The sequence below is a fragment of the Gadus morhua genome, chromosome 20, assembly GCF_902167405.1.
Source record: "Gadus morhua chromosome 20, gadMor3.0, whole genome shotgun sequence".
NCBI lineage: Eukaryota > Metazoa > Chordata > Actinopteri > Gadiformes > Gadidae > Gadus > Gadus morhua.
Window position 1 is genome coordinate 2440651 of NC_044067.1, and position 26967 is coordinate 2467617.

Below are 26967 nucleotides of genomic sequence, written 5' to 3' on the forward strand. Positions count from 1 at the left end.
AATTGTTTAGCAGTGCATGCATTTCCCAAAGACCATACCCTATGGCACACACTCTGCAAAGTCTACTGCTAAACTAAAACATGCAAACATAAGTAGGTACTAAATGGGTACTTCCTAAAACACAAACACTCCTCTCTGTTTTGCAATAATAAGGAAGTGAACTTTTTATCTGGAGTACACCAAGACACCTGTTGCTTTCACTGCACGTTCACGTTGAACCGCCATGTCACACTACTGTTCCATCCACCTCTCAGCCGCTCTTGAAGAGCAGAACACATTGTGAGTCTTCTCAGGAGCGATGGACCTGGTAAGTTTCAAGCCCAGCACAACTTTCCAGATGCAAGGTTATTTTGTTAGTCGATGAATTATATACTACTCAATACCCTACCAAATACTGGTATGTGCCTGTGTTTAAAACGCTCCGGGATGGGTGGGTGTAACCAACAATGTAATAACGGCCAATGACGTAATTACTGCCAATAACGTAATAATTTAAATGTAATATAGCCAATAACGTAATAAATTGCCATTAATTTAATAAAGTATTATGTTATGGATGGTTATTACTTTATTGGCCTTGTATTAAAAAATCCTGTAGACATTATATTTACATTGTAAGATGTGTAAGATGTAACTTTTGTAATGTCATGTTGATGTATTTTGAGTGTGACGGTCTGGGAATACGGGGCGGGAAGATGAGTATGCTAATGCTAACGGGAATGCCTGTAGGTTTGAGCGTTGTGATTGGCCAAGGGTATGTTAGGGGGAGCCACACAATGGGGGATATAACTGGATACGTCGGGACTCTGCGCAAGTTCTTTGCAAACAAACTCAGGTTTCTTTGCGACATTATGCAAGTTTTAATAAAGCCTTAATCTTTCGAAGTCCTTCTCGACCTCATTCCCGCAGCCCCTAGCGTTCCAGCGGTGAATTGCAATACCATACTGAAAACTGCAACGCAGAACTCAGAGTCGAAGCGTGTGCCTGGTCACGGAGCTGGATACACAGAGTACTATAACGGAACCCTAAGAGTTACATATAAATCCAAATTGACCAGATGTTTAAGCATGTGTTGCAAGATGCAATATTAAGGCTAAGTGTGACAGTTTCTCTCCAGGAATTGAAAATATAATAAAGTGATACCATAGTTATTACATTATTGGCTCTGTTATTACATTTTCAAAAGATTTTTTCAATACAAGGCCAATAACATAATTACCATCCAATAACGTAATACGTTATTACATTAATGGCAAGAAGTTATTACATTATAGGCTCAACAACTTTATTACATTTTTGGCAATTCATTATGTTATTGGCTTCATTACATTTGAATTATTACGTTATTGGCAGTCATTACCTTATTGGCCGTTATTGCATTATTGGGTGCTCCAAGTTGATTGGTGGGAGTGTTCTTTTTGTGGTTGTGGATTTTAGCGAGCCAATGCTTAAGCATGTGTTATCTATCAAAGTATGTAAGTGGCAGGGTTCCTTTACTGTTGACAATTTACCTGGTTGTGTGCATCAGTTTTAAGTGAAGCAAGATTCCTCTGAAGAAGAACTAGTAATGCATCTCTGAATACCAACCCACTCTACCCCACCCCCCATCTTCCTCCTACCCTTTCATTCAGGAGAAAGGAGGCGTCTTCATCCTGCTGTGTCTCTACATTCCAAGCCTGAGGCCTCTCAGTCTTGACGCGTCGACGTCCATGCGATGGTACCCCAAAACCCTCCCGTGTAACGTCAGCTTGGCCAGCAACGGCAGTGCGGTCATGGTGGACTGCACCGAGAAAAGTCTCACATCCATCCCGAGTGGCATCCCAGGGAACGCCACCAACCTCACACTCACTATCAACCACATTCCTGAGCTGAACGCCTCCTCCTTCCACGGTCTGGAGAACCTCACGGAGATCGACATGCGATGCAACTGCGTGCCTATGAAGATTGGCCCCAAGGATCGTGTGTGCACCAAGGGCCTGACCATTATGGAAGACACATTCAGCGACCTGAAGAAGCTGCAAGCGCTATACCTGGATGGCAACCAGCTGGACGGCATACCTAGGGGCCTGCCTCCAAACCTCCGCCTTCTGAGTCTTGAAGTAAACAACATATTCTACATTTCTAAAGAGAACCTCTCGGAGATCACAAACGTTGAGATCCTCTACCTGGGTCAGAACTGTTATTACCGAAACCCATGCAATGTGTCCTATAGCATAGAGGCTGGGGCATTTTTACAGCTTAGCAATTTGACATTGTTATCTGTTAAGTCCAACAATTTGTCTTATATCCCATCCCTGTTGCCTTTAAGTCTGAGGGAGCTGTATCTCTATAACAACAATATTGGAAAAGTCACAGAAAAAGATTTTAAAAACTTAACTAATTTGGAAATCTTGGATATTAGCGGAAACTGTCCCCGGTGCTACAACGCACCTTTCCCTTGTGATCCTTGTCCAAACAACTCCCTTAAGTTACACAAGAATGCGTTCAAAACATTGGCCAAACTCAAGATCCTACGCATGCACAGTAACTCCTTGACCACCGTGCTTCCTGAATGGTTTGCCAACTTAAAAGAGTTGAAGGTGCTCGACCTCTCGTCCAACTTTTTGGCCGGGGAGGTGGCGCACTTTAACCTTCCAAATGCCCTCTGCAACCTAGAGGAGCTGGATCTATCATTCAACTACGAACTGCAGAAATACCCAGCCACTTTGAATCTGAACCCCTCGTTCTCCGTCCTCCAATCACTAAAAGTGCTTAGGCTTCGGGGCTTTGTGTTCCAATCGCTGACCATACAAGGCATCCAACCACTGATGCTTTTACCCGACCTTGAGGTTTTTGATCTGGGCACAAACTTCATTCAAATGGCCAATCTCAGTGTTCTGATGGAGCTGAAAAGCTTTAAAATAATCAATCTGTCGGATAACAAAATATCCTCCCCGTCCGAAGGCCCAGAGCCATATAACTCTGTCTCTGCTCACCAGGCTCGGCTTTGGTCACCTATGACCGGTGCTCAACAATTTGGGGATGAGGGTGTGAGAGAGATACATTACTTCAGGTATGATGAGTATGCACGTAGTTGCAAATACAAAGATAAAGAGCTTGGGGTTTTTAACTCCTTTGTCAATGCACAGTGCAGTCATTTTGGCAAGACCTTGGACGTAAGCAGGAACAATATATTCTTCCTCCATTCAAAATTTTTAAATCTTGGCGATCTGAAATGCCTTAATCTATCTGGAAACGCAATGAGCCAAAGTTTAAATGGCAGTGAATTCACTTATCTCAAAAATTTAGAATATCTTGACTTCTCAGCGAACCGTCTGGACCTTCTTCATCCCACTGCGTTTCAAGAGCTCCAAAATCTGGTCATCCTAGACATAAGCCTCAACAATCATTACTTTGAATCAGAGGGGTTGACCCACATGCTTAACTTCACAGAAAATCTACCCAAGCTAAAGATACTTCTCATGAATCATAACAAGATTTCAACATCTACTAACACAGAGATGAGCAGTTACTCCCTGGAGAGACTGGAGTTCATAGACAACCGTTTAGATATGCTTTGGAGAGATGGCGATACAAGGTACATCGGATATTTCAAAAACCTTTTGAATCTACGCATTCTCGACATTTCTGAGAACAACCTTAACTTCATTCCCCGCGAGGTATTCCATAACCTGCCAGAAGGACTATCCGAACTATACATTAGAAAAAATATCCTCACTAAATTTTTCTGGGGAGATATAGACAAGTTGACTTTGTTGAAGATTTTAGATCTAAGTGGGAACCGTCTCACAAGAGTTCCCATGGTGCTTTCAAACTGCACCAAATCTCTCCAAAAACTGATTTTAACCGGAAACCAGATAGAAAATCTCTCCCCTGATTTCCTGAAGGATGCGTTCAGCTTAAAGTATCTGGATCTCAGCTTCAACAAACTAAAATACATGGAACACTCCAGTCTCCCTGATAACATTGTAAATAATATGGACATGCTCCTCCTACACAACAACATATTCACCTGCACCTGCAACACCACTTGGTTCATTGAGTGGCTCAACAGCATCACAGTCACCATCCCCCTTCTGGCCACAGACGTGACCTGCGACACCCCGGGGGCACAGCGAGGTCGCTTGGTCCTCACGGTGGACATGCTGGCCTGCCAGTACTACCTGTCCCTTGTGCTCTACATCCTGCTGACGTCCACGCTGCTCGTCTTCGTCACCCTAGCCATCTCCAGTCACCTCTTCCTCTGGGACGTCTGGTACATCTACCACTTCTGCATGGCCAAACTCAGAGGCTACGGCCGCCAGCCCTCGTCGCAGAGCTGCCCGTACGACGCCTTCGTGGTGTACGAGAAGAAGGACCCGGCGGTGAGCGAATGGGTGATGAACGAGCTGTGCGTTCAGCTGGAGGAGCGGGGGGACCGGCCCCTCCGGCTCTGCCTGGAGGAGCGGGACTGGATCCCTGGGTGTCCGGTGGTGGACAACCTGTGCCAGAGCATCCATCAGAGCAAGAGGACGGTGTTCGTCCTCACCAACCGCGACATAAAGAGCGGGAACTTCAAGACGGCGTTCTACATGGCGCACCAGCGGCTCATGGATGAGAAGGATGACGTCATCGTGCTGATCTTTCTGGAGAAGGCAGCGAGTAACTCAAAGTACCTGAGACTCAGGAAGAGACTGTACAGGCGGTCGGTCCTGGAGTGGCCGACCAATCCTCAGGCTCAGCCATACTTTTGGTTTGGCCTCAGAAGCGTGCTGGCTACAGAGAGTAACAAGCAGTACAGTGACATGTTCAGGGAGACGCTGTAATGAAATTACGGATAAAATGTATAAAAAATAAAAATTGGGTACATCAAATCGGCATTTTCAACCATGATTCATTGGAACTAAAACATGAACAATATATGTACCAAAAAAGGGAAGTAAAAAAAAAGCTTCCATCCGCTACTTGTTTATAGTTCTATTTCAATGAAGCTGCTGCAGTCTGATTTAGTGTGTTCACTTCCCCCACAAGAGAATACAGCTATTATCCAGTGCAATTGAATTGACATTTAACGACTTTTTACAAATTATATCTTGCGGGTTCACCACATTCATCATGGTGAGTTGTTGAAACATTCATTAAAAAAGTGACTCATATATACTCTCTAAATCTATATCTTTCTGATAATTTTTTCCATATTTTCATATTTTTTAAAAATATCTTCCATGTCTCATTCTAGTTTTAATTATTTTTTTCTAAATACAATAATACATAACCATGAATTAAAGTTATACTACAGAGTTTTGGGAATATTTGTTATTCATTTTTATTTGTATTTTTGATCATAAATTCATAAATTATTTTATGTGCTTTGTATAGACCAAAAAAGGCATCATTATTTCTCTTCCAATATTTGTATCGTCCGAATACACCATATTGTGTGTGTGTGTGTGTGTGTGTGTGTGTGTGTGTGTGTGTGTGTGTGTGTGTGTGTGTGTGTGTGTGTGTGTGTGTGTGTGTGTGTGTGTGTGTGTGTGTGTATGCGCGTGCGTGTAACCCGCATAAAATGTGGTTGAAAATGATAATACATTTATTTAACTGAATAGTTCTTCTGCTTTATGTTATCTACAGAATACCGCCATCTACTGGTCTTACCTTGTCGGTCGACTACTTCTGTTTTTACATCAAGGGAGTCTTACTGCCATGTTCCAACCCAGTAAAAATTGGATGCCCCAGCAGTTTCCATGCGATGTCACTGGACTAGTGTTTGACTGTGAAGCAAAGAAACTTCAAGAAATACCTGACGGGATAACCAGCAATGCCACTGTAGTTAATTTTTCAAAAAACAATCTTCAGCAAATACCAGGGAATACGTTTTCTCGCCTGAATATAATCTTTACAACGCGAAAATGCTTGGCCTGCAGGATGCCGACATCAAAGAGTATGCTTTAAAAATCAGACAAAGCTGCTATCATTGGATTTGAGCAACAATCGTCTGACTCATATCCCCGGAGATCTTCCTCCAAGTCTGACAACGATTTGGCTAAACAATAACAGATTCCTGGTACTAAACAAGGACCTATAACAAATGTGAAAAATCGAATCTTGCAAAGAAACTGCAATTTTAGCAATAATTGCTCCATACCAATGAACATTTCAGATACGAGTTTTGACGAAGCTCGAGTTTCTGGCCATTTCCTTCAACAATTTAAGACACGTTCCAAAGGGACTACCAAAAACGCTAATAATCCTATCACTTAGTGACAACCAAATATATTACATTTCTGAAGAGGACTTTAAAGAGCTCCATCACTTAAAAGTACTGAGCATACATGGAAACTGCCAAAGATGTGAAAATGCTGCATATCCCTGTGTACCTTGCCCCAATATTTCTCTTGGAATCCACACTAAGGCGTTAACTAACCTTAACCAACTGTTACGTGTGTGGTTGTTTTCTTGTGTCTCCGCTCTCGTTCTCTGTAGGTCTCACACCATTGGCTGTCCCTCCACCATCGTCCAACCCCCTGTCCAATCTGGGAGCTGTCTGTTGGCCAATCAGTGTCATCAGGCCTTGATAACTTGCACCTGTTTGTCTCCATGGGGGAAGCCATTGTCTGCCTGTGTCGTGCTGTTGCCTTTTGTTTGTAAGATGCCATAGGGGTTTAGGTGAATAGGTAAGATACCCTTGGGTTTACACTACCATCACGTAGATTTACTCTGTTATCACATCAGGTTAGAAGCGGGGCCACCCTCTGTATGTATTAGCTAGGTTGTATGTGTGCACTAGTTAGTTGTCACTTTATCTTGTTTTCTTTGATTTGGCTCCGCTTATAGTTCCCTATTCCCCTTGGCGGATCGCTAGCTAAATAAACACACTTATGTACCCAGTTTGCTGTTGTGCCCTGTTTTGTTGTTCTCCCAGTCAGCCTAACAGTAACATGTGTTATGGTTCCCCTACTCCCCCCCCTAGACGTAGCAAGCTCACATCCTGGAGCCGTAACATATTTGGGGGCTCGTCCGGGATCCTCATTGTAGGATTCCACGTCGGGCTGGCTGTGAGGTGTTCGATGCAGGTGTGCACATAGTGTAGCTGGTTTGTGTGTGTATAGGATAGGCAGTAGTTGTTTTTTGTAGGGCTTGTTATGGAGGCTTTTGATTTGGGTGTCTTTTTGGCTGATCCGTCTATGGATCGAATTGACAGATGCCGGAAGGCTGATTTATATGCCATAGCGGCTCATTTTGAGTTTCCAGTTCAGGGGACCCTGCTCAAAGCGAGACTTAAGGAGTGTGTCATGGATATGCTGGTGGGCAAGGAGGTGCTTGGTGTGACTGTGGCTTCTCCTTGTAGTGATGCCAGGGCGGACATGCAGGCTGGGGCAGAGGCTAAGCCACCCGCTACCTTACCACGCTTTAATCCGTTGTCACCTACTTTATCAATGTCGTCTCAGGACGCCCGTCTGAAAGTAAGGTTGGCCCGCTTGCAAATGGAGGCTGAGCGTGAAGAGAGGCAAGCTGAGCGTGAGCACCAACTGGAGATTCGACGGAATGAGGCAGAGAAGGAGGTGAAACTACGGAGGTTGGAATTGGAGGCTGCAAGTGCGGCACGTTCAACCCAAACCACCCTCTCTTCTCCACTAGCAAGCTCATTTGGCACATTGGATGTGACTAAACAAATGGCTTTGGTTCCGCAGTTCCGGGAATCGGAAATCGATTCTTATTTTGGTGTGTTTGAACGCATCGCAGTTTCTATGCAGTGGCCTAAAGAGGTGTGGCCCCTCTTGCTTCAGTGTAAACTATCTGGTAAAGCTCAAGAGGTGTTGGCGTCCATTTCGTTGGAGGACAGTCTAGATTACGAAATTGTTAAAACCACTGTTCTTCGTGCGTATGAGTTAGTGCCTGAGGCATATAGACAAAAGTTTTTGGGTTGCAAAAAGTCTCCTGATCGTACTTTCATGGAGTTTGCTCGAGAGAAGGCCACCTTGTTTGATCGGTGGTGCACCGCCACTAAAACTACAGATTTTTCCTCTCTTCGAGAATTAGTCCTGCTGGAGGAATTCAAGAATAGTGTATCAGAACGTATACTAACATACTTGAATGAGCAAAAAGTGGTGTCACTGTCCCAGGCAGCTGTATTAGCGGACGAGTTTGTACTCACCCACAAGCCCGCTCATTCGTTCTCTACCTCTCCAACCACTCAGTTTCGCAGGTCAGTTTCGCTACCTTTACGTTCTAGGGAGGAACGGGAGTGTTATTATTGTCATGAACTTGGCCATTTAATTGCTGACTGTCAGCTTCGTATGAGAAATCATCCACCGCCCGTTCAACAACCAAAGGGGGTTGGATTGGTAAGTACAGTTTCTTGCTGTGTTGCAGTTGTGCCGACTGTGCGTTTCTGACCTTCCTGACCCCAACTACAAACCATTCATTTTGAGTGGTCTCGTGTCACTGACCGGTGATCCAAAGGACCAGCAAAAGGTTCAGATTCTCCGAGACACTGGGGCGGCCCAGTCGTTTATCCTCTCTGATGTAGTGCCATTGTCAAGTGATTCATTCTGTGGTTCCAGTGTTTTGGTTCAGGGCATAGAGATGGGGTTTGTGCCGGTCCCCTTGCACCTGGTACATTTAAAATGTGATTTAGTCAGTGGAGTTTTCAAAGTCGGGGTACGTCATAACCTGCCGGTAAAAGGCGTTCAGTTTATCATGGGCAATGATATTGCTGGAGGCAGAGTGCTGCCTATGTTAGAGGTATTGGACTGTCCCGAAGCTAACACTGAGGATGAGTTAGCCGAGAGATTCCCTGGGATTTTTCCAGTGGGTGCTGTCACACGGGCGCAGTCCCGAACATTGAGTGATGTGGTTGACCTATCTGAATCCTTTCTTGTCCCAGTAGGGGACGTAAATGAGGTTACTGGTTCTACCCCTGTGCCCCCTCCGCAGCCTGATAAGAACAGTGCCGTTGAGTGTGCTGGCCTTAGTCTCGACCCATTGCCTCTACCGGTAACTTGTAATAAGCTTATTGCTATGCAAAAGATAGGTTCTGCACTGGAGCGGTATAATGAGAAGGCTGTCCCACGCTCACTGCAGACAGAGGACCCAGTTCTAGTTCTGCTGCCCATTCCTGGATCCTCTCTCTCTGCCCGTTTCTCCGCTCCTTATTGTGTGGGACGGAAGTTCAGTGACACAGATTATGTTATACAGACCCCAGATCGGAGGCGCAAGTCAAGAATTTGCCTCGTCAACATGCTTAAGTTGTATCATGTAAATACCTTGACAACAGTGTTCCAGCGTTTGGCGAGGGCTTCCTTGGCGCTGCATTTGGCAAAATGTGAGTTCGGTAGGGCTACCGTTACTTACCTTGGTAAACGGGTTGGAGGTTGTGAAGTGCGCCCTGTGGAGGCTAAGGTGACTGCTATCACTGCCTTCCCAGTGCCCACCACCCGGCGTGAGCTGCGCCGCTTCTTGGGTATGGCTGGTTACTATCGTGGTGTCTGTAGGAATCTTACCCCTGTTGTCGCCCCGCTGACTAGTCTGTTGAGCCCCTTTGTCCCGTTTGCGTGGTCTCCAGATTGCCAACACGCTTTTGCTTCCGTTAAGGCTCTGCTATGTAGTACCCCTGTTCTGGTGGCTCCTGACTTTGAGAAGCCATTTAAGATGGAGGTAGACGCCTGTAAAGTAGGTGCTGGTGCCGTTCATATCCAGGAGGATTCCATCGGTCTGGACCATCCGGTCTGCTACTTCTTACGGAAGTTCAATGAGTGCCAGACACGGTATTCTACTGTCGACAGGAAGCTCTGGCTTTGCTGTTTGCGCTCCAGTTTTTTTTTTAAGTTTATTTGGGATCGAGTTCTAGGCCTATTGTGATCTTCACGGATCACAGTCTACTGGTGTTTTTCCACCGGAGGCATAATCAGAATCAGTGCCTCATGCGGTGGGCGCTGATTGTGCAGGGGTACGACCTGGTGATTCGTCACAAGAAGGGCTCCGAGAATATGTGTGCGGATGCCCTTTCTCGTGTGTGATGTTTGCTCTTATGGGTGGGGGTGTTACGTGTGCGGTTGTTTTCTTGTGTCTCCGCTCTCGTTCTCTGTAGGTCTCACACCATTGGCTGTTCCTCCACCATCGTCCAACCCCCTGTCCAATCTGGGAGCTGTCTGTTGGCCAATCAGTGTCATCAGGCCTTGATAACTTGCACCTGTTTGTCTCCATGGGGGAAGCCATTGTCTGCCTGTGTGTTGGCTGTGTCGTGCTGTTGCCTTTTGTTTGTGAGATGCCATAGGGGTTTAGGTGAATAGGTAAGATACCCTTGGGTTTACACTACCATCACGTAGATTTACTCTGTTATCACATCAGGTTAGAAGCGGGGCCACCCTCTGTATGTATTAGCTAGGTTGTATGTGTGCACTAGTTAGTTGTCACTTTATCTTGTTTTCTTTGATTTGGCTCCGCTTATAGTTCCCTATTCCCCTTGGCGGATCGCTAGCTAAATAAACACCCTTTGTACCCAGTTTGCTGTTGTGCCCTGTTTTGTTGTTCTCCCAGTCAGCCTAACAGTAACATGTGTTATGGTTCCCCTACTCCCCCCCCTAGACTTAGCAATCTAACATCCTGGAGCCGTAACAACTTAGAAAGCAACTCCCTGACAGAACTTAATGATTTTTGGTTTGAAAATCTCAAACATCTGACAAAACTCTTGCTATCATTCAATCTTTTAGAAAATGCCATTTAGGGGGAACTTAAGTGTTTTAGTAGTCTTTCAAAATTAAAACATTTAGATCTGTCGTTCAATTTTAGACTTAAAACATACCCAAAGATTATTAAGCTGGCAAACACTTATTGAAAGCTTAGGTCGCATCGAGTATTGCACTTGGTTGGTTTAGTTTTTAGAGAAATAGAATTTTATACTTTGAAACCTCTTTTGGCACTCAAACACCTTATTGTTGTAAATCTAGGGACTCATTTTATTTTTCACTCTAATTCCACCATATTCAAAGATCTCCCACAGTTGCAAAACATATTCCTATCCGAGAACAGACTGTATCCCGTTTCAGTAAGTACGCCTAACCAACCTGGCCAGGGAGGAAATGTTAAAGTCAACCTGATTTCTTCACCACAACTGATGGCCTACAAGTTGACTTTGTTGAAGATTTTAGATCTCAGTGGGAAGCGTCTCACATGAGTTCCCATGGTGCCATACTTTTGGTTTGGCCTCAGAAGCGTGCTCGCTATAGAGAGCAACAAGCAGTACAGTGACATGTTCAGGTAGACGCTGTAACGGAAGTACGGCTAAAAAGTATAAAAAATTAAAATAGAGTACATCAAATCAGCATTGTTATACGAAATCTGCAAGGATTCTATGATTCATTGGAATTAAAACATGACCAATCTATGTACCCAAAAAAGGGAAGTTAAAGAAAACTTCCTTCCGCAATTGATGGTTCAATTTCGATGAAGCTGCTGCAGTCTTATTTAGTGTATTCACTTCGCCCACAAGAGAATACAGCTATTATCCAGTGCTATAGAATTGACGACTTTTAACAAATTATATTTCGGGTCCACCACATTCACAATGGTGAGTTATTGAAACATTCATTGAAAAAATGTTATTCAACTTTTAATTTTTATTTTCAAAATACAATAACATATAACCATGAATTAAAGTTACAATTAAGAGCTTTGGGGACATTTTTCCATTCTTTTTTATTTGTATTTTTGATCATACTATAGTAATAATTGTATCAATATTGTGCTTTGTATAGACAAAAGGCGTCATTATTTATCTTCAAAGATTTGCATTGCCTGAATACACTATATTGAGTATGTGTGTGTGCATGCGTCAGTGCGTGCATGCGTGTGTGTAACCCGTATAATATTTTGCTGAAAATGATGATACATTTCTTCAACTGAATAATTCTTCTGCTATGTTATCTACAGAATACGCCCATCTATTGGCCTTACCTTGTGGGTAGACTTCTTCTGTTTTTACATCAAGGGAGTCATACTGCCATGTTCCAACACAGTACAAATTGGATGTCCCGGCAGTTTCCATGTGATGTCAATGGACTAGTGTTTGACTGTGGGGCAAAAAATCTTCGAAAAGTACCTGAAGGGATAACCAGCAATGCCACTGTAGTCAATTTATCAAAAAACAATCTTCAGCAAATACCAGGGAGTGCATTTTCTCATCTGAAAAATCTCACTGAACTTAATCTTAACAACGCAAATAAGCTTGGCCTGCAGAACGCCGACATCAATAAGTATGCTTTCAAAAATCTAACTAAGCTGCTATTGTTGGATTTAGGTAACAATCGTCTGACTTATATCCCCGGAAATCTTCCTCACAGTCTGACAACGATTTGGCTAAACAATAACCGCATCCTGGTGCTAAACAATAACAGCTTTTCTGGGATAAGAAATGTGAAAAATCTATTCCTGCAAAGAAACTGCTATTTGGGCAATAATTGCTCCAAGCAATTGAACATTTCAGATAACACTTTTGCAGTTTTGACGAAGCTCGAGTTTCTGGACCTTTCCCTCAACAATTTAACACACGTTCCAAAGGGACTACCAACAACGCTAACCGAACTGACAATAAATGACAACCAAATATATTACATTTCTGAAGAGGACTTTAAAGAGCTCCATCACTTAAACGTACTGAGCATACATGGAAACTGCCAAAGATGTGAAAATGCTGCATATCACTGTATAGCTTGCCCCAATATTTCTCTTGGAATCCACCCCAAGGCGTTTACTAACCTTAACCAACTAAAGACATTGCACTTAGCAGGCAACTCCCTAACAGTACTTAATGATTTTTGGTTTGAAAATCTCAAACAACTGACAAGACTCTTGCTATCATTCAATCTTTTAGAAAATGCCATTCAGGGTGAACTGAAGTGTTTTAGTAGTCTTTCAAAATTAGCACATTTAGATCTGTCGTTCAACTTTAGACTTAAAACATACCCAAAGACCGTTCAGCTGTCAAATGCTTTTTCAAAGCTTAGGTCGCTTCGAGTATTGCACTTGGTAGGTTTAGTTTTTAGAGAAATAGAATTTGATACTTTGAAACCTCTTTTTGCGCTCAAACACCTTACTCTGCTAAATCTAGGGACTAACTTTATTGTTCACTGTAATTCCACCATATTCAAAGAACTCCCACAGTTGCAAAACATATTCCTATCAGAGAACAGACTGTATCCAGTTTCAGTAAGTACGCCTAACCCACCTGGCCAGGGAGGAAATGTTAAAGTCAACCTGATTTCTTCACCACAACTGATGGCCTACTCGTTAAATTTTGGTAGCACTTTGGCTAATCCAGAGTGTATCAAAGCAGGGCGTGTGCTGAGTTTTAGCTCAAATAATCTTTTCTTCATTACCCCGGAGCAATTTGAAGGCTATGATAATATCTCATGCCTTAACCTTTCAAGAAATGGGTTTTCATCTGCATTAAATGGGACAGAATTTAAGTCGTTGCCAAATCTGACATATCTGGATCTGTCATTTAATAAGATTGACTTGGCCTATAGCAATGCATTCCAGGAATTACAGAAGCTAAAGGTATTGGACATCAGTTTCAACAACCACTACTTTAAAGCCTATGGGGTCACACATAATTTAGATTTTGTTAAAAATTTACCTGTTCTTGAGATATTAAATATGAGCAATAATTGTATTCACACTTTAACTACCAAATGGTTACAGAGTGATTCATTAAAAGAGCTTCGATTTGGACACAATGAACTTGGGACTCTTTGGAAAGATGACTCGTACATAAATCTGCTTACTAATATCACTAATTTGAATATACTTGACATTTCATCCAACAACATTGTTGAAATTCCTGATAAGGTTTACGTTTTGTTACCATGGCAGCTCACAGCCCTGTTCATAAATGATAATAAACTCTCTGATTTTAATTGGACTAAACTAGAACATTTCAACAACCTCCAGACCCTCGATCTAAGTCACAATGCTATAACTTATGTAAGAAGCGTTACCACCCGTTCTTTAATAACTCTGAATCTGGCTCATAATAAAATTGCACAACTGTCAAATGGATTTATAGAGGGCGCCAAAAGGCTTAAAACCCTCCTGCTGAACCACAACGAGTTGACAGTTATCAACCAGACCAACTTCTTAACGAGACCTAAAAACCTTACAACGTTGTCTTTACATAGAAACCCATTTCAATGCTCATGTGATGCCATGGATTTTGTTCTTTGGATTGAAGGCAACAATGTCACCATCCCAAGCCTGAAAACGGATGTCTATTGCTTCGTATCCTACGGCCATCCTCAGGTGATGATTTATTTTGATTTTGACCAGTGTGTCAATGACCCTCTGGCACTACTGATCTCCATTCTCACAACTACCTTCATCGTTGTCACCACGTCGATGGCAACGGTGGCGCACATCTTCTACTGGGACACCTCCTACGTCCTGCATTACCTGAAGGCCAAATTGAAGGGCTATCGTTCTTCGGCCTCACAAGACAACGTGTACGACGTCTTCGTGACCTATGACACCAAAGACCCCTGGGTCTCAGAGTGGGTGCTGGAGACGCTGAGGGTGAAGCTGGAGGTCGAGGGGGAGAAGGCGTTGCCCTTGTGTCTGGAGGAGCGGGACTGGCCCCTCGGCGTCCCGGTGATCGACAACCTCACCCACAGCATTCGCTACAGCCGCAAGACCCTGTTTGTGCTGACCAAGGCGTACGCCAAGACGGGGGTGTTCCGCTTGGCCATGTACCTGGCCCACCAGCGGCTGCTGGATGAGAACCTGGACGTGATCGTGGTGCTGATGTTGGAGCCGGTGCTGCAGAACTCTCACTTCCTGCATCTGAGGAGGAGGCTGTGCGGGGAGAGTGTTTTGGAGTGGCCCCGGACTGCGGCCGCTGAGCCCTGGTTTTGGCAGAACCTCAGGAATGTAGTCAGGGTGGACAACCAGACGATGTACACCAGCACTTACTCTCAGTACTTCACCTGCAGCCAGGAGAGAGACTGAAGCTGCAGCTTGGACGTTTTCCTCTTTTTCTCAATTACTTTTATGTTAAGTGACTTAAATTTACTTGTCGTTGTTATGTAGGCTATTTTTGCAGTTATCTTTGTTGAGTGATGCTTTTGAACTGATCTTCTTTATGGGTTGAATGTTTTAACACCCTAGTTTTAGGTCATAGTTTTATCAGGCTTTGTTCTGTATTCCTGTTGTCTTGTGGTTTCAAAAGTTCCATAATATTGGGCCTCTAAAATTTAAATTAAGGTTGGCCTGAGGCTGAACCGTTTCGGAAAGTTTGGTCAACTTTCAATACCATTTAAATAATTATATAAAGGCTTCTGTAAAGAATATAAGTAAAAAATGGCGAATAGTTCCCGACACCAATGCTAAATGTGATTATTTTATCAATGACCTTTGGTGGCTTTCCATGTAGACGGTGAAATATTTGATGCGTTTATTAAATAAAAAGTACTCAATCAATTATAAAAAATATCGAGAGCTCTCGAGGCAAATCATTGCAAATAATGTTTAAAATGTTTATATTGATGTTTCTGTATATTTGATGAGAACTTTGTATATTATCAATGAGTACCTTCCATTTTTTGTCAGCAACCTCATTAAACATTTAAATTAAAGAAAATACCACAGAATCTTTCATTCTTTGTCAATTAAGTTATGTATTTGATGCATTGTCGTTATTGCTGTAATTATTTTAAGTGCTAAAGTTAAAATTTCCTCTTATCCCGTTATGTTTCATTTTTTATTATTTTAATTACACCACAAGAGGCTCTAATAGTGAAAACAAACTGCTGTCAATAACCAACAAATTAATAACTTAAAGGAGACATATTATGGTGTTTTCCCAACAAGATAACATAGTATTTGAAATCGAGAAAACATGTTTTTGAAGCTGTTTGCTGGAAATAGCTTTTAGGAAAAAAAATCTTGCCTACCGCTATTCCCCTCTGTTTCAGTCCTTACAGAATGCACTGTTTCTGGTGTCTGTAGCTTTAATGCAAATGAGCTGCTGCCCATTGACCACTGAGCTGTCAGACTGAGCATGGAGAAGGGATTGTTGCCGTTTACGGACTCCTGGAACTCTATATCTATGTAATAGGGATGGGCGTGAGGAATCGATTACTCGAGTACTCATCGGTACAAATGAACTCGGTTGGTGGACAGGCAAACTCGAGTTTGCATATACACACACAAACAAAGTTTTCTGAAGCAAATGTATCAATTTTCTGTCGGCGCCACTAACGCATGACGTGGGCACAAAGAAAATTAAATGCATCCATTTCCATGGCGCGTTCCGTGCCGTGTGCAGGCACGCCAGAATTCAAAAAGTTAAGAGATGGCGGTTAAAGCAAACCGCAGCCAAGAATTGACATACTTTAAAGAAATAGGAGATCATAAGGTGAAATGTAAAATATGCCAAGCGAAATCGAGCTACCAGAAAGTACTATGCGGCAACATATGCTCCTGAAACACAACGGTGGGTTCGGGAAAGCAGACCCGCAGCAACGGTGAAAGTGAAAGTGTGTCGGCTATTTTCACCGCCGCAAGACGCAGCTGTAATCCCGGGCGTGTAGAGAAGATCGCAACGCTGAGTATTTCCATAGTCCATTTGCTGCCGTTTAATTTGCAGCTTTAAGCATTTATTTGCAATGGGGCTACTTGTTTCGTTTTTTTTAAACTGTTACAATACAGGCCTTGGTTCGACGTGATTTAAATTGTGAGACGCATATTTATTTTTGTAAGGAAAATGTGTTTTGAACGTTTGCAAAAATAAATAATGAATACTCTGATAACTCTGACTGTTTTGATGGAGAATGAGCATTACATGTTTGGTTGGTAATATTGCCGTTCATCATCAGGCCTATTCCTGCTGCAGATGCGTTGCATTCTAAAAATAGATTTGATTTAACGAGTACTCGATTGATCCTCGAGGAATTCCTTCGATCACTCGAGTTTGGAATTTACTACTCGTGCCCATCCCTACTATGTAATATTATACAATATTATATTATATATGGGTATTTATGTAACATTATGTCTAATATCACAGCCAAAAGCTACACAGCCTCGGATGATATTATGAATCATAAAGACTGCGTCTGACATCTCTGGTACTTCCACAACAAGTAAAGACTCGTAGTGGGGGATATCTCGGCCATGGTTGAGAAGAATTGGGGGAAAGGAACACTGGCCTTGACTCTCTGAAGTCCATGAACCGCGACATGGAGAACAAAGGGATTGTACTCCGGAAGCTGAACTGCTGGACTGCCGCCGAGCTCCCCGCGCCGGAGCCACGGACTGCCGCCGAAGCTTTGCCGGACTGCTGGCTCCAGGCCAGATGTCCGGCAGCTACGGCGGTGTACGCCGGGAGCTGAACTGCTGTGGTGGAATTTAACCGAGATATCAACACTTCGACTAATTTAAGAGAGAGGAAAAGAAGGGGGGGTCCGGAGCAAGTATTGACAGAGACTTTATTGCTACCCACAAATAAGCATCAATAAAGCCGAATGGTTTGCAAAGCACTGGCGGTCAACGGATCTCGGCTTCCTCTTCACACACAAAACAGTTTCTTTTTTTGAGGTTTCCGCCCACAATCAATCATAAATTCGTCTAACCAAATTGTCTATAAAATAATTTAGGACACAGGCTGAGGTCAGCACGCATTAACCCCGTAGCTTCCTGCTTCTCTGGTGTGTTCCTTCCAACATACGCTCTGACCCCAGACTCCCCGGCACCGTGTCGAGCCCTGGATCAGAATCCAGAGACGCTTTAAATGCTTCCTACCATTAGATGTACAGGCCTAATAATAATCATGGTTTACCATAGAATATAATCATTAATTTCTACCACACTGCCGGCGAAGATTTTTGGCAAAAGTCCGGCGGGGGTAGCTCGGCGGCAGCTAAGCTCCGGGAGTACAATCCCTTTCTCCTCCATGTCTCCTCCTCCAGACTGCCGCGAGGGCCGCTCCAGCCGGGGATGCTCGTCGGCAATCCCGCAGAGAAAGGGATTGTACTCCCGGAGCTGAGCTGCCGGGCTGCCGCCGAGTTCCCCTCCGCCGGAGCAGCTCGTCCGCTGGTCCACAAAAACGTACCTATGCTCTGAATTGGAGGGGAGTGGGGAAGTGGGAGGTAATATTCAACTGTGCCCCCTTCCTACGTAGGAGGGGGCGCCGAAACTGACTCGCTCGTTTGGTAACTGTAGGCGGGGTACTTTCAGAAATGCATATCTCACTCAACAAAGAATGTACAGACTTTTTTCAAAGTTTGTATGCGTGTGGGAACACCTGAGACCCAAAACAACACCATAAAATCCCGGCAAAAGTGTTGTTTTCATAATATGTCCCGTTTAAAGGCTTCCAAAGGTCCACGCATTGTACCACTGAACATTATTCAGCAGTAAATACATTTCCCAAAGAACATACCCAATCACACACACTCTGCAAAGTCTACAGATAAACTAAAACATACAAACATAAGTAGGTACTAAATGGGTACTTCCTAAAACACAAACACTTTTGCAATAATAAGGAAGTGAACTTTTTATCTGGAGTAGGCCTACACTAAGACACCTGTTGCTTTCACTGCACGTTCACGTTGAACCGCCATGTCACACTACTGTTCCATCCACCTCTCAGCCGCTCTTGAAGAGCAGAACACATTGTGAGTCTTCTCAGGAGCGATGGACCTGGTAAGTTTCAAGCCCAGCACAACTTCCCCAGATGCAAGGTTATTTTGTTAGTCAATGAATTATATACTACTCAATACCCTACCAAATACTGGTATGTGCCTGTGTTTACATTGCTCCGGGATGGGGAGGTGTAACCAGCAATGTAATAACGGCCAATAACGTAATAACTGCCAATAACGTAATAATTGAAATGTAATATAGCCAATAACGTAATAAATTGCCAATAAGGTAATAACGTATTACGTTATTGGCAATTTATTACGTTATTGGCCTGGTATTAAAAAAAACCTGTAGAGATTATATTTACATTGTAAGATGTGTAAGATGTAACTTTTGTAATGTCATGTTGATGTATTTTGAATGTGACGGAATACGGGGCGGGAAGAAAAGTATGCAAATGGAAACGGGAATGCCTGTAGGTTTGAGCGTTGTGATTGGCCAAGGGTATGTTAAGGGGAGCCACACAATGGGGGATATAACTGGACATGTCGGGACCCTGCACAATTTCTTTAAAAACAAACTCAGGTTTCTTTGAGACATTATGCAAGTTTTAATAAAGCCTTAATCTTTCAAAGTCCTTCTCGACCTCTAGCATTTGATTGTGGGTTTTTCAGCTAATGTCTCATTCCCGCAGCCCCTAGCGTTCCAGCAGTGAATTGCAATACCATACTGAAAACTGCAACGCAGAACTCAAAGTCGAAGCGTCTGGTCACGGAGCTGGATACACAGAGTACTATAACGGAACCCTAAGAGTTACATACAAATCCAAATTGACCAGATGTTTAAGCATATGTTGCAAGATGCAATATTAAGACCAAGTGTGACAGTTTCTCTCCAGAAATTGAAAATATAATAAAGTGATACATCAGTTATTACATTATTGGCTCACTTAGTACATTTTCAACAGATTTTTTTAATCCAAGGCCAATAATGTAATTACCATCCAATAATGTAATATGTTATAACAAAAAGTTATTACGTTATTGGCTCAACAACCTTATTACATTAGTGGCAATTTATTACTTCATTGGCTTCATGACATTTATTTTAAATGATTATGTTATTGGCAGTTATTACGTTATTGGCCGTTAATACATTATTGGTTGTTTCAAGGTGATTGGTGGGAGTGTTCTTTTTGTGGTTGTGGATTGAAGCGAGCCAATGCTTAAGCATGTGTTATCTATGAAAGCATGTTAGTGGAAGGTTTTTTTTACTGTTGACAGTGTACCTGGTTGTGTGCATCAGTTTCAAATGAAGCCAGATTCCTTTAAAGAAGACCTAGCAATGCATCTCTGAATACCAACCCACTCTACCCCACCCCCCATCTTCCTCCTACCCTTTCATTCAGGAGAAAGGAGGCGTCTTCATCCTGCTGTGTCTCTACCTGCCAAGCCTAAGGCCTCTCAGCCTTGACGCGTCGACGTCCATGCGATGGTACCCCAAAACCCTCCCGTGTAACGTCAGCTTGGCCAGCAACGGCAGTGCGGTCATGGTGGACTGCACAGAGAAAAGTCTCACATCCATCCCGAGTGGCATCCCAGGGAACGCCACCAACCTCACACTCACCATCAACCACATTCCTGAGCTGAACGCCACCTCCTTCCGCGGTCTGGAGAACCTCACGGAGATCGACATGTGATGCAACTGTGTGCCTATGAAGATTGGCCCCAAGGATCGTGTGTGCACCAAGGGCCTGACCATTATGGAAGACACATTCAGCGACCTGAAAAAGCTGCAAGCGCTGTACCTGGATGGCAACCAGCTGGACGGCATACCTAGGGGCCTGCCTCCAAACCTCCGCCTTCTGAGTCTTGAAGTAAACAACATATTCTACATTTCTAAAGAAAACCTCTCGGAGATCACAAACGTTGAGATCATCTACCTAGGTCAGAACTGTTATTTCCGAAACCCATGCAATGTGTCCTACAGCATAGAGGCTGGGGCATTTTTACAGCTTAGCAATTTGACATTGTTATCTGTTAAGTCCAACAATTTGTCTTATATCCCATCCCTGTTGCCTTTAAGTTTGAGGGAGCTGTATCTCTATAACAACAATATTGAAAAAGTCACAGAAAAAGATTTTAAAAACTTAACTAATTTGGAAATCGTGGATATTAGCGGAAACTGTCCCCGGTGCTACAACGCGCCTTTCCCTTGTGATCCATGTCCAAACAACTCCCTTAAGTTACACAAGAATGCGTTCAAAACATTGGCCAAACTCAAGATCCTACGCATGCACAGTAACTCCTTGACCACCGTGCTTCCTTATTGGTTTGCCAACTTAAAAGAGTTGAAGGTACTCGACCTCTCGTCCAACTTTTTGGCCGGGGAGGTGGCGCACTTTAACCTTCCAAAAGCCCTCTGCAACCTAGAGGAGCTGGATCTATCATTCAACTACGAACTGCAGAAATACCCAGCCACTTTGAATCTGAACCAATCGTTCTCCGTCCTCCAATCACTGAAAGTGCTTAGGCTTCGGGGCTTTGTGTTCCAATCGCTGACCTTACAGGGCATCAAACCGCTGATGTCTTTACCCCACCTGGAGGTTCTAGATCTGGGCACAAACTTTATTCAAATGGCCAATCTCAGTGTTCTGATGGAGCTGAAAAGCTTTAAAATAATCAATCTGTCGGATAACAAAATATCCTCCCCGTCCGAAGGCCCAGAGCCATATAACTCGGTCTCTGCTCACCAGGCTCGGCGTTGGTCACCTATGACCGGTGCTCAACAATTTGGGGATGAGGGCGTGAGAGAGATACATTACTTCAGGTATGATGAGTATGCACGTAGTTGCAAATACAAAGATAAGGAGCTGGGGGTTTTTAACTCCTTTGTCAATGCACAGTGCAGTAATTTCGGCAAGACCTTGGACGTAAGCAGGAACAATATATTTTTCCTCCACTCAAAATTTTTAAATCTTGGCGATCTGAAATGCCTTAATCTATCTGGAAACGCAATGAGCCAAAGTTTAAATGGCAGTGAATTCACTTATCTCAAAAATTTAGAATATCTTGACTTCTCAGCAAACCGTCTGGACCTTCTTCATCCCACTGCGTTTCAAGAGCTCCAAAATCTGGTCATTCTAGACATAAGCCTCAACAATCATTACTTTGAATCAGAGGGGTTGACCCACATGCTTAACTTCACTAAACATCTACCCAACCTTAAGATACTTCTCATGAATCATAACAAGATCTCAACATCTACTAACACAGAGATGAGCAGTTTCTCCCTGGAGAGACTGGAGTTCATAGACAACCGTTTAGATATGCTTTGGAGAGACGGCGATACAAGGTACATCGGATATTTCAAACACCTTGTGAATCTACGCATTCTCGACATTTCTGAGAACAACCTTAACTTCATACCCCGTGAGGTGCTCCATAACCTGCCAGAAGGACTATCCGAACTATACATTAAAAAAAATAAACTCACGAAATTTTTCTGGGGAGATATAGACAAGTTACCTTTGTTGAAGATTTTAGATCTAAGTGGGAACCGTCTCACAAGAGTTCCTATGGTGCTTTCAAACTGCACCATATCTCTCCAAAAACTGATTTTAACAGGAAACCAAATAGAAAATCTCTCCCCAGATTTCCTGAAGGATGCGTTCAGCTTAAAGTATCTGGATCTCAGCTTCAACAAACTAAAATACATGGAACACTCCAGTCTCCCTGATAACATTGTAAATAATATGGACATGCTCCTCCTACACAACAACATATTCACCTGCACCTGCAACACCACTTGGTTCATTAAGTGGCTCAACAGCACCACAGCCACCATCCCCCTTCTGGCCACAGACGTGACCTGCGACACCCCGGTGGCCCAGCGAGGTCGCTTGGTCCTCACGGACATGCTGGCCTGCCAGTACCACTACCTGTCCCTTGTGCTCTACATCCTGCTGACGTCCACGCTGCTCGTCTTCGTCACCCTATCCGTCTCCAGTCACCTCTTCCTCTGGGACGTCTGGTACATCTACCACTTCTGCGTGGCCAAACTCAAGGGCTACAGCAGCCAGCACTCGTCGCAGAGCTGCCCGTACGACGCCTTCGTGGTGTACGAGAAGAAGGACCAGGCGGTGAGCGAATGGGTGATGAACGAGCTGTGCGTTCAGCTGGAGGAGCGGGGGGACCGGCCCCTCCGGCTCTGCCTGGAGGAGCGGGACTGGATCCCTGGGTGTCCGGTGGTGGACAACCTGTGCCAGAGCATCCATCAGAGCAAGAGGACGGTGTTCGTCCTCACCAACCGCGACGTGAAGAGCGGGAACTTCAAGACGGCGTTCTACATGGCGCACCAGCGGCTCATGGATGAGAAGGATGACGTCATCGTGCTGATCTTTCTGGAGAAGGCAGCGAGTAACTCAAAGTACCTGAGACTCAGGAAGAGACTGTATAGGCGGTCGGTCCTGGAGTGGCCGACCAATCCTCAGGCTCAGCCATACTTTTGGTTTGGCCTCAGAAGCGTGCTGGCTACAGAGAGTAACAAGCAGTACCTACAGTGACATGTTCAGGGAGACGCTGTAATGAAATTACGGATAAAATGTATAAAAAATAAAAATTGAGTACATCAAATCGGCATTTTCAACCATGATTCATTGGAACTAAAACATGAACAATATATGTACCAAAAAAGGGAAGTAAAAAAAAGCTTCCATCCGCTACTTGTTTATAGTTCTATTTCAATGAAGCTGCTGCAGTCTGATTTAGTGTGTTCACTTCCCCCACAAGAGAATACAGCTATTATCCAGTGCTATTGAATTGACATTTAACGACTTTTTACAAATTATATCTTGCTGGTTCACCACATTCATTATGACGAGTTGTTGAAACATTCATTAAAAAAGTGACTCATATATACTCTCTAAATCTATATCTTTGTGAAAATTGTTCTATATTTTCATATTTGTAAAAATATCTTCCATGTCTCATTCTAGTTATAATTATTTTTTTCTAAATACAATAATATCTAACCATGAATTAAAGTTATATTAGAGAGTTTTGGGAATATTTGTTATTAATTTTTATTTGTATTTTTGATCATAAATTCAAGACTAAAAAAAGGCATCATTATTTCTCTTCCAATATTTGTATCGTCCGAATACACCATATTGTGTGTGTATGTGCATGTGTGTGCGCGTGCGTGCGTGCGTGCGTGTGTGTGCGCGCGTGCGTGTAACCCGCATAAAATGTTGTTGAAAATGAGGTACATTTATTTAACTGAATAGTTCTTCTGCTTTATGTTATCTACAGAATACCTCCATCTACTGGTCTTACCTTGTCGGTCGACTACTTCTGTTTTTACATCAAGGGAGTCTTACTGCCATGTTCCAACCCAGTACAAACTGGATGTCCCGGCAGTTTCCATGTGATGTCACTGGACTAGTGTTTGACTGTGAAGCAAAGAAACTTCAAGAAATACCTGACGGGATAACCAGCAATGCCACTGTAGTTAATTTTTCAAAAAACGATCTTCAGCAAATATCAGGGAATACGTTTTCTCGCCTGAATATAATCTTTACAACGCGAAAATGCTTGGCCTGCAGGATGCCGACATCAAAGAATAAAGAGTAAAAAAAAAGTTAAAAAAAGAGTAAAAATCAGACAAAGCTGCTATCATTGGATTTGAGCAACAATCGTCTGACTCATATCCCCGGAGATCTTCCTCCAAGTCTGACAACGATTTGGCTAAACAATAATAGATTCCTGGTACTAAACGAGGACCTATAACAAATGTGAAAAATCGAATCTTGCAAAGAAACTGCAATTTTAGCAATAATTGCTCCATACCAATGAACATGACAGAAAACACTTTTGCAGTTTTGACGAAGCTCGAGTATCTGGACATTTCCTTCAACAATTTAAAGGCCCACTATGCAACTTTTTTAGCCAAAATTACATTAAGTATGCAGGTTGAGAGTTATGCTGATGGTTCTGCATCCATTTCTGGGTCGATTGGTGGGTGTGTCATTTACCCATGTCGCCTCTCCAGTGAAAAAGCGCATATGCAACTTGATATGTTCGGACCGACACAATCCGGATGTGACGCAGCGGAAGTATCCTCGAAAATGTAGTCAGATTGTAGTTTCGAAAATGCTTTACGGCACAGACACACACCCAAACATGGCGCCGGCTAGATATAAACAGCCAGTTGCGAGGCAATTGTTGCATTCATCATGGATCAATCGACTAATGGTACGGCCACACCAACCGCGTTACGCGCCTAACCTGACGCTTGATCATTGTGTGTCACAAAAATGGTTCAACGCGCCTGTGGCTGCGCTAGAGTCCGAGGTAGGAAACCCAAACGCCGCCGTGTTTGGGTGCATGATAGAGTTTAGATCGGGTTAGATTAAATAATCTCGGATATAAATAACGATCTCATCTCATCTCATCGTCATCCGTTTATCCGGGGTCGGGTCGCGGGGGGAGCAGCTCAAGCAGGGGGCTCCAGACTTCCCTTTCCCGGGCCACATTGACCAGCTCTGACGGGGGGATCCCGGGGCGTTCCCAGGCCAGTGTTGAGATATAATCTCTCCACCTAGTACTGGGTCTTCCCCGAGGTCTCCTCCCCAATGGACGTGCCTGAAACACCTCCAAAGGGAGGCGCCCAGTGGGCATCCTTGCCAGATGCCCGAACCACCTCAGCTGACTCCTTTCTAAGTAAAGGAGCAGCGGCTCTAATCCGAGTTCCTCACGGATGACTGAGCTTCTCACCCTATCCCGCGACGCCAGCCACCCTTCTGAGAAAACTCATCTCGGCCGCTTTTACCCGCGATCTCGTCCTTTCGGTCATCACCCAACCCTCATGACCATAGGTGAGGATAGGAACGAAGATCGACCGGTAGATCGAGAGCTTTGCCTTGCGGCTCAGCTCTCTTTTCGTAACAACGGTGCGGTAAAGCGAACGCAATACCGCCCCCGCTGCTCTGATTCTCCGGCCAATCTCACGCTCCATAGTACCCTCACTCGCGAACAAGACCCCGAGGTACTTGAACTCCTTCACTTGGGCTAAGGACTCATAAATAACGATAATCGGGTTAAATAACTTCACATGGTGTGTCTGGTGTGTTTCCAGCATTCGTAGTGTTGATCAGGAGAGAAATAGTCCGCCAAGACGTTGAGGTTGCTTAGCAACCAGAGACTCTGTCCATGCAAGTGAACGGAGCGTTCACTCTTCGTCATAACTATCAAACCGAACATCCTTCACATTCACCGAGCGAACATTATGACAGTAAAATGCACATTTCTCGCTAAAAATGTTTCCATAAACGCATTTAATGGCGTCACTATGTTACTATTTCCACCCAGAATAAAGAAAGATGTCGGCCGTATGCTTCTGTGCAAGGGTCACTACAGTAACGAATTGCTTTACGGCACAGACCCCCAAACACAGAACCGGCTCGATATAAACACAAGTAACTAAGGGATTGTTATATTCATCATAGATCAGCCGACTAAAAAGAGACAGAAACCCAATGTCGGAGGAACAGAAGAAGAGAAAAGGGAGACTGACCGACAGAGAGGCCAGACACGAGTAAACGTTGGGCAAGCTTTTCAGGAATAGCGTGAACTGAAAGAAAAAGAAGACTGCAAATCAGACGCCGACTCGGCCGTGTTGCTTTTGAAATTGAAAGTACCCTTGGGTGAACTTTGTCTTCGTGGTATTCTTGATTCTGATAGTCTCTGTACAAATGTGTTTGCTCAACCATTTAGTTGTGAGCCCTGTAAAAATTGTTTTCTCGACCGTTTTGTTGTGAGCCCTGTATGTTTCTAGCTTGCTTGCAACCATATAAACACCTTTGTTTCCATGGGTGTTTTGCTGTTCGTCTGTCCCCCAGATACAGACTGAATCCCCGAATCCAGGTTCTTGTTTATTTCGATTATTATGTTGGCCAAACCTCTTACACTGATTGTTCTGTTCAACCTAAGATAAAACAATTATAACCTAGAGTATAAATTCTCCCGGTGAACTATAAAAAAGGATGGATTTATGTTTATTGCAATGCAAATACACCCTTTTAAAAATGTATAACCTTGCCTACACTTTATGAACATCTACTTCGGACATGGCTCCACGCATTCGCCGGCTTCTTTGAAAACAAATGCACATGGCTCGCGTAGAAGTGCATGGGGAAGGGACGTCAACGAGTTGTTACGACAGTGTTGTGAAATATCTACTACGAAGCTGTAGGGGGCGCTGTGTAGAGAAATGTGCGTGCCAAAACCAAGAAAACAGCGAAGATATTCCCGAAGTTGCATAGTGGGCCTTTAAGGCTACGTTTACACG

At 43.6% G+C, this 26967-nt stretch overlaps 1 protein-coding gene across 1 annotated transcript; it reads left to right on the forward strand.

Annotated features, from left to right (window-relative positions):
* The first annotated feature begins 167 nt into the window (after positions 1-167).
* LOC115533486 (uncharacterized) lies at positions 168-23676 on the forward strand. The gene is given in 12 exon segments (XM_030344027.1): positions 168-307; positions 1632-2099; positions 2979-4802; positions 6463-6521; positions 6950-7052; positions 7428-7575; positions 9407-9442; positions 10070-10128; positions 11450-11548; positions 11911-14973; positions 20027-23170; positions 23172-23676. Coding segments are annotated over 12 exon segments (9045 nt in total). The 5' UTR covers positions 168-298; the 3' UTR covers positions 23205-23676.
* The last annotated feature ends 3291 nt before the right edge of the window (positions 23677-26967 follow it).